At 40.8% G+C, this 12,802-nt stretch overlaps 1 protein-coding gene across 1 annotated transcript in view; it reads left to right on the forward strand.

Moving 5' to 3' along the window:
• Positions 1–12,802, forward strand: part of PRKAR2A (protein kinase cAMP-dependent type II regulatory subunit alpha) — an 80,356-nt gene continuing 67,554 nt past the window's right edge. The window contains exon 1 of the mRNA XM_060161956.1: positions 1–494. Within this exon, the coding sequence (XP_060017939.1) occupies positions 242–494 (253 nt within the window). The 5' untranslated portion in view covers positions 1–241. The remainder of the gene's footprint in view (positions 495–12,802) is intronic.

The raw sequence follows: 12,802 nt of genomic DNA on the forward strand, positions 1-12,802 counted from the left end.
GTGCCCGAGGCGGCGGCGGCGGCGGCTGCCTAGTGACAGCGGCGGCGGCACCAGGCCAGCCGGAGCAGTGTAGGGTGGTGCGGCCCTGAAACGCAGACCCGGACAAAGGGCGGCGTGGCGCGAGGAAGACCCGACCCGGGTCGCGCGTGAGGGGATCTCGCGGGCGCGGGGCGAGAGTCCGGCGTGAGGGAGCGTCCAGGCGGTGGCCGCCGGCGGCTGGGTCCCGCCTGCCGCCGCCGGCATGAGCCACATCCAGATCCCTCCCGGGCTCACAGAGCTGCTGCAGGGCTACACCGTGGAGGTGTTACGGCAGCAGCCGCCCGACCTTGTCGACTTCGCGGTGGACTACTTCACCCGCCTGCGCGAGGCCCGCTCCAGAGCCTCCACCCCGCCCGCCGCCCCTCCTTCCGGCTCCCAGGGTCTAGAGCCCGGCCCTGGCCTTGTCGCCGATGCGATCGCGGACAGCGAGTCAGAGGACGAAGAGGACTTGGACGGTAGGCGGAGGGCTGGGCCGAGGTTCGCGGTGGGGGGCACGGAGGGAGCGGTGCCGAGGGTCTCTAGAGACCTAGGAGGGGCTGCTGGGGGCCAGGCCCGCAACACTGGGCCGTGGGACCTTGGAGCCCTCGAGCGGAGTTTGTCCGGATTCCCCCAGCCGCCGGCGTGAGCGCGGCGTGGGCCACTTCCAAATTGAGCTCGGCGGTCCTGCGAGCTCTAGAGCGCACAGAGCGAGTTGTGAGGTTGAGCTCGAGGGAAACGTGCGCGCTTTCGGCCCGCGTGCTGGCGCGGGGCCCGAGGGGCGTGGAGCCCACGGCCACCTAGCCTCGGCTGGAGACCCTTCATGCAGTTTCGTTCCGAAGAGAACATTCACATCCACTGATTCGTATTTCCTAACCAGGACGGTAACTTTGGAAAGAATTCATTTTGTGAAAAGTTATTGTGAAAAACTTTAAGCATAGACAAAAATAGGAAAAGTGAAATGAAACTTCTATATGCCAATACCCACATTACACAGTTGGAATATCTGTCACAAATGTTTCATTTGTACCTTTTTTTTTCTCCTTTGCTGAAGAATTTTAAAGCATATCCCAGTATTTCACCCTTGAATACTTGAGTATGCATTTCTTAATGTTGACCCTGGGTGTGTATATATATATATATATATATATATATATATATATTTTTTTTTTTAATTTGGCTAAAATGATTGGATCACAGTCGGTGAGGGTAAACAATAACTTTTTCTCGCATATGGGGTGCAGGAAAGAAGACAAGTAACACTTGTACATCTGAGTTAAGCAAGATAGTCAAAAAGCATTTCCATTTTCCGTGATTGCTTCAACATAGGCTTTGTCAATTTAATAGAATTACCCTACTTTTGAACAGCCAAAATTTAACAAAACAATGAAAACATTTGAGAGGCAAAGTTAGAGTGTTAGTGTTATTGGATCATACTGAAAAAAACCTAACAACCTAGTTCTGAGTTGAATCCACATTCAAGTTAGGCTGGCAGAGAGTTAATTATTGGTCATCGCTGTTGGACGTTGTAAGCTTCAGTGTTCTGGATAACTTCCCTAAGTTTATTCATGCTAAGAGTGGAGATTTCTCTATCATGTTTCCCTTGACTTAATGCACATTAAATTATGAGTTTTTCACCTTAAACCTGGAAATCAGAAATTATTTTCCAACTCTCTGTCACAGAATTGCTTTGTGGTCTAAGACAAGCTGTGGAACCTGTTTGATTTCAAATTTACTTATCTTTAAAATAGGGTTCATGACAACAATCTCACAACAATCTCAACAATTTCACTGTCATAACAATAAATCACAAAGCTGTAACTTGCTTTGCAACAATTTTTATGTACACAAAACATTAGTAGTTTAGCTATTAGTCCCAGATGAGTAAAACAGAGTTTACAAGCTTTATGTTATGTCTTCATTCTTTGTCCTCTTTAATATCTTTTTCAAAGTTGAATTGACTTAAATCTTTGTAACCCTGTGCTTTATTTTATTGGTATTTAAATTTTTTGTTTGTTTATATCTCTTCAGTGACTGTGCTAAGTATATTATAGAAATCAACACAAGGTGAACTTCTATTTACAGATAATAACTTAAAAATACATGGCGCACAGTGAGATACCACTTCACACCCATGAGGATGACTATTATGAAAAAAATAAAGAAAACTTGAGGGTTCTAATTCCTCCCCATCCTTGTCAACACTCATTATCTTTATTATGATAGCCAGCCTAGTGGGTAGGAAGTATTATAGTACCTCACTGTAGTTTTGCTTTGCAGTTCCATAATGATGTTGAGCATCTTTCCATGTGTTTGTCGGTCATTTGTGTATGTTCTTTGAAGAAATGTCTATTCCGAGCCTTTGTCCATTTTTTAATTGGTTTATTTGTGTTTTTATTATTAAGTTGTAAGTGTTCTCTGTATATTCTAAACAAATCCTTTAACAGATATATGACTTTAAAATATTTTCTGTCATTTAGTGGGTTGTTTTACATTTTTTTAATATAAATTTATTTATTTGGCTGTGTTTGGTCTTAGTTGTAGCACACGGGATCTTCGTTGCAGCATGCAGGATCTATCATTGCAGTGTGCGGGCTTCTCTCTAGTCGTGGTGCGCGGGCTCTAGAGCACGCGGGCTCAGTACTTGCAGCGTGCGGGCTCTCTAGTTGTGGCACGCGGGTTTTCTCTCTCCAGTTGTGGTGTGCGGGTTTTCTCTCTTCAGTTGTGGTGTGCGGGCTCCAGAGCGTGTGGGCTCTGTAGTTGTTGTGCGGGGGCTCCAGAGTGCGTGGGCTCTGTAGTTTGCTGCACAGGGGCTCTCTAGTTGAGGCATGTGAGCTCAGTAGTTGCCCTGTGGAATGTGAGATTTTAGTTCCCTGACCAGGGATCAAACTCGTGTCCCCTGCATTGGAAGGAGGGTTCTTTACCAATGGACCACCAGGGAAGTTCCACTTCATTCTTTTATATGTGGATATCCAGTTGTTCCAGCACCACTTATTAAAAAGACCATTCTTGGTGGACTTCCCTGGTGGCGCAGTGGTTAACAATCTGCCTGCTAGTGCAGGGGAAACGGGTTTGATCCCTGGTCCTGAAAGATCCCACATGCCTTGGAGCAGCTAAGCCTGTGCGCCATAGCTAGTGAGCCTGCGCTCTAAGACCGCGAGCCACAACTACGGAGCCTATGTGCCTCGACTGCTGAAGCCTGTGCACTCTAGAGACCACATGCCGCAACTACCGAAGTCCCTGTGCTCTAGGGCCCGCGTGCTGCAACTACTGAAGCCCGCACGCCTAGAGCCTGTACCCTGCAACAAGAGAAGCCACCACGATGAGAAGCCCGTGCACTGCAACTAAAGAGTGGCCCCTGCTCACTGCAACTAGAGAAAGCCCGCACGCAGCAACGAAGACCCAACACAGCCAAAAAAAACAAAAAATTAAAATAAAAAGACTATTCCTTCCCCATTTAATTGTCTTGGTACTCTTGTTGAAAATCAATTGACTGTAAATGTGAGAGCCTGTTTTGAACTCGCGGTTCTATTCCATTGATCTATATATCTGTCTGTATGCCACTACTACACTGTTTGATTACTGTAGATTTGTGGTAGTTTTGGAATCATGAAATGTGAATTCTCCAACTTTGTTCTTTTTCAAAGTTGTTTTGGCTATTTGCAGTTCCATATGAATTTTAGGATTAGTTTGTCAATTTCTGCAAAGAGGCCATCTGGGATTTTGACAGAAATTCCTTCGAATTTGTAGATTAATTTGGAGAGTATTGCCTTTTTACAATGTTAAGTCTTCTGATCTATGAGTATGGGATGTCTTCCCATTTATTTAGATCTTCTTTAATTTCTAATTAAAGAACTACAAATGTTTGATTGGTTCAGTATGGCGGAGTAGAAGGACGTGCTCTCACTCCCTCTTGCGAGGGCACCGGAGCCACAACTAACTGCTGAACGCTCATCGACAGGAAGACACTGGAATTCACCAAAAAAGATACCCCACATCCAAAGACAAAGGAGAAGCCACAATGAGACCATAGGAGGGGTGCAATCACAATAAAATCAAATCCATAACTGCTGGGTGGGTGACTCACAAATGGGAGAACACTTATACCACAGAAGGCAACCGACTGGAGTGAAGGTTCTGAGCCCAATGTCAGGCTTCCCAACCTGGGGGTCCGGCAAAGGGAGGAGGAATTCCTAGAGAATCAGACTTTGAAGCCTAGTGGGATTTGATTGCAGGACTTCGACAGGACTGGGGGAAACAGAGACTCAACTCTTGCAGGACACACACAAAGTAGTGTGCACATTGAGACCCAGGAGAAGGAGCAGTGACCCCATAGGAGACTGAACCAGACCTACCTGCTAGTGTTGGAGGGTCTCCTGCAGAGGCGGGGGGCGGGGGTCTGTGTCTCACCATGAGGACAAGGACACTGGCAGTAGAAGTTCTGGGAAGTACCCCTTGGCGTGAGCCCTCCCAGAGTCTGCCATTAGCTCCACCAAAGAGCCCAGGTAGACTCTAGTGTTGGGTCGCCTCAGGCCAAACCACCAACAATGAGGGAACCCAGCCCCACCCATCAGCAGACAAGCGGATTAAAGTTTTACTGAGCTCTGCACACCAGAGCAACAGCCAGCTCTACCCACCACCAGTCCCTCCCATCAGGAAACTTGCACAAGCCTCTTAGATAGCCTCATCCACTAGAGGGCAGACAGCAAAAGAAAGAAGAACAGTCCTGCAGCCTGTGGAACAAAAACCACATTCACGGAAAGATAGACAAGATGAAAAGGCAGAGGGCTATGTACCAGATGGAGGAACAAGATAAAACGCCAGAAAAACAACTAAATGAAGTGGAGATTGGCAACCTTCCAGAAAAAGAATTCAGAATAATGATAGTGAAGATGATCCAGGACCTCAGAAAAAGAATGGAGGCGAAGATTGAGAAGATGCAAGAAATGTTTAACAAAGACCTAGAAGAATTAAAGAACAAACAAACAGAGAGGAACGGTACAATAACTGAAATGAAAAATACACTAGAAGGAATCAATAGCAGAATAACTGAGGCAGAAGAACGGATAAGTGACCTACCTGGAAGACAGTATGGTGGAATTCACTGCTGCAGAACAGAATAGAAAAAAGAATGAAAAGAAATGAAGACAGCCTAAGAGACCTCTGAGACAACATTAAATGCAACAACATTCACATATAGGGGTCCCAGGAGGAGGAGAGAGAGAAAAGACCTGAGAAAATATTTGAAGAGATTATAGTCGAAAACTTCCCTAACATGGGAAAGGAAATAGCCACCCAAGTCCAGGAAGCGCAGAGAGTCCCATACAGGATAAACCCAAGGAGAAACACACCGAGACACATAGTAATCAAATTGGCAAAAATTAAAGACAAAGAAAAATTATTGAAAGCAGCAAGGGAAAAATGACAAATAACATACAAGGGAACTCCCATAAGGTAAACAGCTGATTTCTCAGGAGAAACTCTACAAGCCAGAAGGGAGTGGCATGACATATTTAAAGTGATGAAAGGGAAGAACCTACAACCAAGATTACTCTACCCAGCAAGGATCTCATTCAGATTTGATGGAGAAATCAAAAGCTTTACAGACAAGCAAAAGCTAAGAGAATTCAGCACCATCAAACCAGCTCTACAGCAAATGCTAAAGGAACTTCTCTAAGTGAGAAACACAAGAGAAGAAAAGGACCTACAAAAACAAACCCAAAAGGATTAAGAAATTGGTAATAGGAACATACATATCGATAATTACCTTAAACTTGAATGGATTAAATGCTCCAACCAAAAGACACAGGGTCGCTGAATGGATGCAAAAACAAGACCCATATATATGCTGTCTACAAGAGACCCACTTCAGACCTAGGGACACATACAGACTGAAAGTGAGGGGATGGAAAAAGATATTCCATGCAAATGGAAATCAAAAGAAAGCTGGAGTAGCAATACTCATATCAGATAAAATAGGCTTTAAAATAAAGAATGTTACAAGAGACAAGGAAGGACACTACATAATGATCAAGGGATCAATCCAAGAAGAAGAAATAACAATTATAAATATATATGCACCCAACATAGGAGCACCTCAATACATAAGGCAACTGCTAACACCTCTAAAAGAGAAAATCGACAGTAACATGATAATAGTGGGGGATTTTAACACCTCACTTACACCAATGGAAAGATCATCCACACATAAAATTAATAAGGAAACACAAGCTTTAAATGACACAATAGACCAGATAGATTTAATTGATATTTATAGGACATTCCATCCAAAAACAGCAGATTACACTTTCTTCTCAAGTGCACACAGAACATTCTCCAGGATAGATCTCACATCTTGGGTCACAAATCAAGCCTCAGTAAATTTAAGAAAATTGAAATCGTATCAAGCGTCTTTTCTGACCACAACGCTATGAGATTAGAAATCAATTACAGGGAAGAAAGACATAAAAACCACAAACAATTCATAACTAAATAACCAAGAGATCATTGAAGAAATCAAAGAGGAAATCAAAAAATACCTAGAGACAAATGACAATGAAAACACGACGATCCAAAACCTATGGGATGCAGCAAAAGCAGTTCTAAGAGGGAAGTTTATAGCAATACAAACCTACCTCAAGAAACAAGAAATCTCAAATAAACAATCTAACCTTACACCTGAAGGAACTAGAGAAAGAAGAACAAACAAAACACAAAGTTAGTAAAAGGAAAGAAATCATACAGGTCAGAGCAGAAATAAATGAAATAGAAACAAAGAAAACAATAGCAAAGATCAATAAAAGTAAAAGCTGGTTCTTTGAGAAGATAAACAAAATTGATAAACCATTAGCCAGACTCATCAAGAAAAAGAGGGAGAGGACTCAAAACAATAAAATTAGGAATGAAAAAGGAGAAGTTAAACAGACACCGCAGAAGTACAAAGCATCGTAAGAGACTACTACAAGCAACTCCATGCCAATAAAATGGACAACCTGGAAGAATTGGACAAATTTTTAGAAAGGTATAGCCTTCCAAGACTGAACCAGAAAGAAACAGAAAATATGAGCAGGCCAATCACAAGTAATGAAATTGAAACTGTGATTAAAAATCTTACAATCTCCAAACAAAAGTCCAGAACCAGATGACTTCACAGGTGAATTCTATCAAACATTTAGAGAAGAGCTAACACTCATCCTTCTCAAACTCTTCCAAAAAATTGCAGAGGAAGGAGCACTTCCAAATTCATTCTGTGAGGCCACCATCATCCTGATACCAAAACCAGACAAAGATACTACAAAAAAAGAAAATTACAGACCAATATCACTGATGAATATAGATGCAAAAATCCTCAACAAAATACTAGCAAACAGAATCCAACAACACATTAAAAGGATCATACACTATGATCAAGTGGGATTTATCCCAGGGATGCAAGGAGTCTTCAATATATGGCAATCAATGTGATACACCATATTAACAAATTGAAGAATAAAAACCATATGATCATCTCAATAGATGCAGAAAACACTTTTGACAAAATTCAACACCCTTTTATGACAAAAACTCTCCAGAAAGTGGGCATAGAGGGAACCTACCTCAACATAATAAAGGCCATATATGACAAACCCACAACAAACATCATTCTCAATGGTGAAAAACTGAAAGCATTTCCTCTAAGATCAGGAACAAGACAAGAATGTCCACTCTCACCACTATTTTTTGTTGTTGTTTTGCGGTACGCGGGCTGCTCGCTGTTGTGGCCTCTCCCGTTGCGGAGCACAGACTCCGGATGCGCAGGCTCAGCGGCCATGGCTCACGGGCCCAGCCGCTCCATGGCATGTGGGATCTTCCCGGACCAGGGCACAAACCTGTGTCCCCTGCATCGGCAGGTGGACTCTCAACCACTGCGCCACCAGGGAAGCCCTCACCACTATTATTCAACATAGTTTTGGAAGTCCTAGCCATGGCAATTAGAGAAAATAGAGAAATAAAAGGAATACAAGTTGGAAAAGAAGAAGTAAAACTGTTTGCAGATGTCATGATACTATACATAGAGAATCCTAAAGATGCCAACAGAAAACTACTAGAGGTAATCAATGAATTTGGTAAAGCTGCAGGATACAAAATTAATGCACAGAAATCTCTTGCATTCCTATGCACTAATGATGAAAAGTAAAGTCTGAAATAGAAATTAAGGAAACACTCCCATTTACCATTGCAACAAAAAGAATAAAATACCTAGGAATAAACCTATCTAGGGGGACAAAAGACCTGTATGCAGAAAATTGTAAGACACTGATGAAAGAAATTAAAGATGATACAAACAAATGGAGAGATATACCACGTTCTTGGATTAGAAGAATCAATACTGTGAAAATGGCTCTACTACCCAAAGCAATCTACAGATTCAATGCAATCCCTATTGAATTACCAATGGCATTTTTTTACAGAACTAGAACAAAAAATCTTAAAATTTGTATGGAGACACAAAAGACCCCAAATAGCCAAAGCAGTCTTGAGAACGAAAAACGGAGCTGGAGGAATCAGACTTACTGACTTCAGACTATACTACAAAGCTACAGTAATCAAGACAGTATGGTACTGGCACAAAAACAGAAACATAGATCAATGGAACAGGATAGGAAGCCCAGAGATAAACCCACACAGCTATGGTCAACTAATCTATGACAAAGGAGGCAAGGATACAAAATGGAGAAAAGACAGTCTCTTCAATAAGTGGTGCTGGGCAAACTGGACAGCTACATGTGAAAGAATGAAATTAGAACACTCCCTAACACCATACACAAAAATAAACTCAAAATGGATTAGAGACCTAAATGTAAGACTGGACACTATAAAACTCTTAGAGGAAAACATAGGAAGAACACTCTATGACATAAATCACAGCAAGATCCTTTTTGACCTACCTCCTAGAGAAATGGAAATAAAAACAAAAATAAACAAATGGGACCTAATGAAACTTAAAAGCTTTTGCAAAGCAAAGGGAACTACCAGCAAGACGAAATGGGAGAAAATATTTACAAACAAATCAACGGACAAAGGATTAATCTCCAAAAACTGCTCATGCAGCTCAATATTAAAAAAAAAAAACAAAACCCAATCCAAAAATGGACAGAAGGCCTAAATTTCTCCAAAGAAGACATAAAGATGGCCAAGAAGCACATGAAAAGCTGCTCAACATCACTAATTATTAGAGAAATGCAAATGAAAACTACAATGAGGTTATCACTGCACACCAGTTAGAATGGGCATCATCAGAAAATCTACAAACAACAAATGCTGGGGAGGGTGTGGAGAAAAGGGAACACTCTTGCACTGTTGGTGGGAATGTAAATTGATACAGCCACTGTGGAGAACAGTATGGAAGTTCCTTAAAAAACTAAAAATAGTATTACCATATGACCCAGCAATCCCACTACTGGGCATCTACCCAGAAAAAAACATAATTCAAAAAGACACATGCACCCCAATGTTCATTGCAGCATTATTTACAATAGCCAGGTCATGGAAGCAACCTAAATGCCCGTCGACAGACGAATGGATAAAGAAGATGTGGTATATATACGATGGAATATTACTCAGCCATAAAAAGGAACGAAATTGGGTCATTTGTAGAGACGTGGATGAATCTAGAGACTGTCATACAGAGTGAAGTAAGTCAGAAAGAGAAAAACAAATATCGTATATTAACGCATATATGTGGAGTCTAGAAAAATAGTACAGATGAACTGGTTTGCAGGACAGAAATTGAGACACAGATGTAGAGAACAAACATATGGACACCAAGGGGGAAAAGCAGCGGGGGTGGCGGTGGTGGTGGTGTGATGAATTGGGATATTGACATATATATACTAATATGTATAAAATGGATAACTAATAAGAACCTGCTGTATAAAAAAATAAATGAAATAAAATTCAAAAAAAAAGAACTACAAATGTTTTGTGGTTCTCAGAATATAAGTTTTGCACTTCTTTGTTAAATTTATTCCTAAGTAATTTATTTCTTTTGGTGTGATTGTAAATGGAATTGTTTTCTTAATTTCATTTTCAGATTGCTCATTGCAAGTGTATAGAAATACAGTTAATTTTTCAAATATTGACCTTGTATCTTGCATCCTTGCTGAATTTGAGTTTTGTAGTTGTTTAGTGGATTCCTTAGGATATTTCCCCAGCATTTTTTATTGCACAGTATATATCACATAACAGTAGGAGTTGGTCTAAATTGCATTAGTGGAACTTTTTGGGGACTTGCTTAACAATAATATTCCTGCAGTTCACATATCTGGATCTTTCCGCAGGATTTTGACACTGTTGAACCAGCCCCCTTTGAAACTGTCTCCCTCCTTGGCATCTGTGTCTTTATTCCCCTTAGTCTTCATCCACCACTTGGCCTCCTTTCTGCCCTTTAAATGTTTGTTGATGATCCCCCAAATTTAGTTTGTTACCATTTCTCCCTCAGTGAGCAATTCTCTTCCTGAGCATTTTTTTACTGCCTTGAACCTGAACTTTCAAAATCAAAACTACAGCTCAAAACTTGGTCTACTAGACACGCACCTATTTATGCTCATCTTGTTGGCTCATCACCTCTCATTCATCTGTCAAACTCATGAAGCCTAAAACTGATGTCGTTAACCTGTCACACTGCTGTTTCTTCTAATTTCTTCAGCAAGAAACCCAGGAATCAGTCACTTTCTCCTTCTCTCTCTCTCTTTCTCTCATTTATTTTAATGTCTGGGCTCCCCCATCTTCTCCTTCCCTACTGTCCCTGCCTTGAGTTTGGTTTTTATTGATTCTTAACTGGATGCACCTGAGCATCGCATAGGTCTCCCACTCATCTCTCCTCTGCCCCATCTATTCTCTACACCATCACCACAATCAGCTTTCTTTCCTTTTTCTTCCTTTTAAAAAATTGTGGTAAAATATACATAATGTAAAATTTGCCACTTTAACCGTTTTAAGTGTACAGTTCAGTGGCATTAAGTACATTCATAATGTTGTGCAATCACCTTTTTCAGTTAAGTAAACTTTTTCTGAAGTAAAACATATATGCAAAAGGGGATACAAATCATAAATATGCAGCTTGATTGTTTATAAAGTGTACACACTGTGTATCCCATCAACTAGATCAAGGAATATCAGCTGGAGGAGACCTTCACATCAAGAAAATAAATTTTACATAATTGTAACCGTAAATACAGTTCTGCAATTAGGACAGCTAGCATTTATTAAGCCTTTTTAGTCTCAGTGTTCAGTGATTTATTTGCATTATTGCATTGAATCCTCCTGATCTTTTAAGGTAGGGATAATAGTTATCTCCATTTTACAGATGAGGAAACTGAGGCCTAGAGATTATCCAAGACCATATCATAAGCAGTGTTTCACTCTAGGCTAGAGTTTATGTCATTATACTGTTCATATTATTTCATGCCTGAAATGCTTCTCATTTTTTTCTTGCCTTATTTATTTTTTACAGAAAAGGCTGTAAGCATTTAAAAATTTCTTCACATAGATGTCATAATGAATTTTTTATTGTCGTAGAATATATATAAAATTTACATTGTTACCATTTTAAACTATACAGTTCAGGAGCATTAAGTACATTCATTATTTTGTGTAACCATCACCACTATTTTGTTCTTCTTTTTCAAGACTGTTTTGGGTTTTCAGGACTCCTTGCAATTCCCTATGAATTTTAGGATCAGCTTTTCCATTTCTGCCAGATAAGGCCTGTTTTCTTAAATTTCATCTTCACATTGTTGATTGTGAATATATATAACTACACCTGATTTTTTTAAATTTTATATCTTTATTGGAGTATAATTGCTTTACAATGGTGTGTTAGTTTCTGCTTTATAACAAAGTGAATCAGTTATACATATACTTATATCCCCATATCTCTTCCCTCTTGGGTCTCCCTCCCTCCCACCCTCCCTATCCCATCCCTCCAGGCGGTCACAAAGCACCGAGCTGATCTCCCTGTGCTATGCAGCTGCTTCCCACTAGCTATCTACCTTACGTTTTGGTAGTGTATATATGTCCATGCCTCTCTCTCGCTTTGTCACAGCTTACCCTTCCCCCTCCCCATATCCTCAAGTCCATTCTCTAGTAGGTCTGTGTCTTTATTCCTGTCTTACCCCTAGGTTCTTCATGATATTTTTTTTTCTTAAATTCCATATATATGTGTTAGCATACGGTATTTGTCTCTCTCTTTCTGACTTACTTCACTCTGTATGACAGACTCTAGGTCCATCCACCTCATTACAAATAGCTCACTTTCGTTTCTTTTTATGGCTGAGTAATATTCCATTGTATATATGTGCCACATCTTCTTTATCCATTCATCCGATGATGGACACTTAGGTTGTTTCCATCTCCGGGGTATTGTAAATAGAGCTGCAATGAACATTTTGGTACATGACTCTTTTTGAATTATGGTTTTCTCAGGGTATATGCCCAGTAGTGGAATTGCTGGGTCATATGGTAGTTCTATTTGTAGTTTTTTAAGGAACCTCCATACTGTTCTCCACAGTGGCTGTATCAATTTACATTCCCACCAGCAGTGCAAGAGGGTTCCCTTTCCTCCACACCCTCTCCAGCATTTATTGTTTCTAGATTTTTTGATGATGGCCATTCTGACTGGTGTGAGATGATATCTCATTGTAGTTTAGATTTGCATTTCTCTAATGATTAATGATGTTGAGCATTCTTTCATGTGTTTGTTGGCAGCCTGTATATCTTCTTTGGAGAAATGTCTATTTAGGTCTTC

The sequence above is a fragment of the Lagenorhynchus albirostris genome, chromosome 10 (assembly GCF_949774975.1).
Source record: "Lagenorhynchus albirostris chromosome 10, mLagAlb1.1, whole genome shotgun sequence".
NCBI lineage: Eukaryota > Metazoa > Chordata > Mammalia > Artiodactyla > Delphinidae > Lagenorhynchus > Lagenorhynchus albirostris.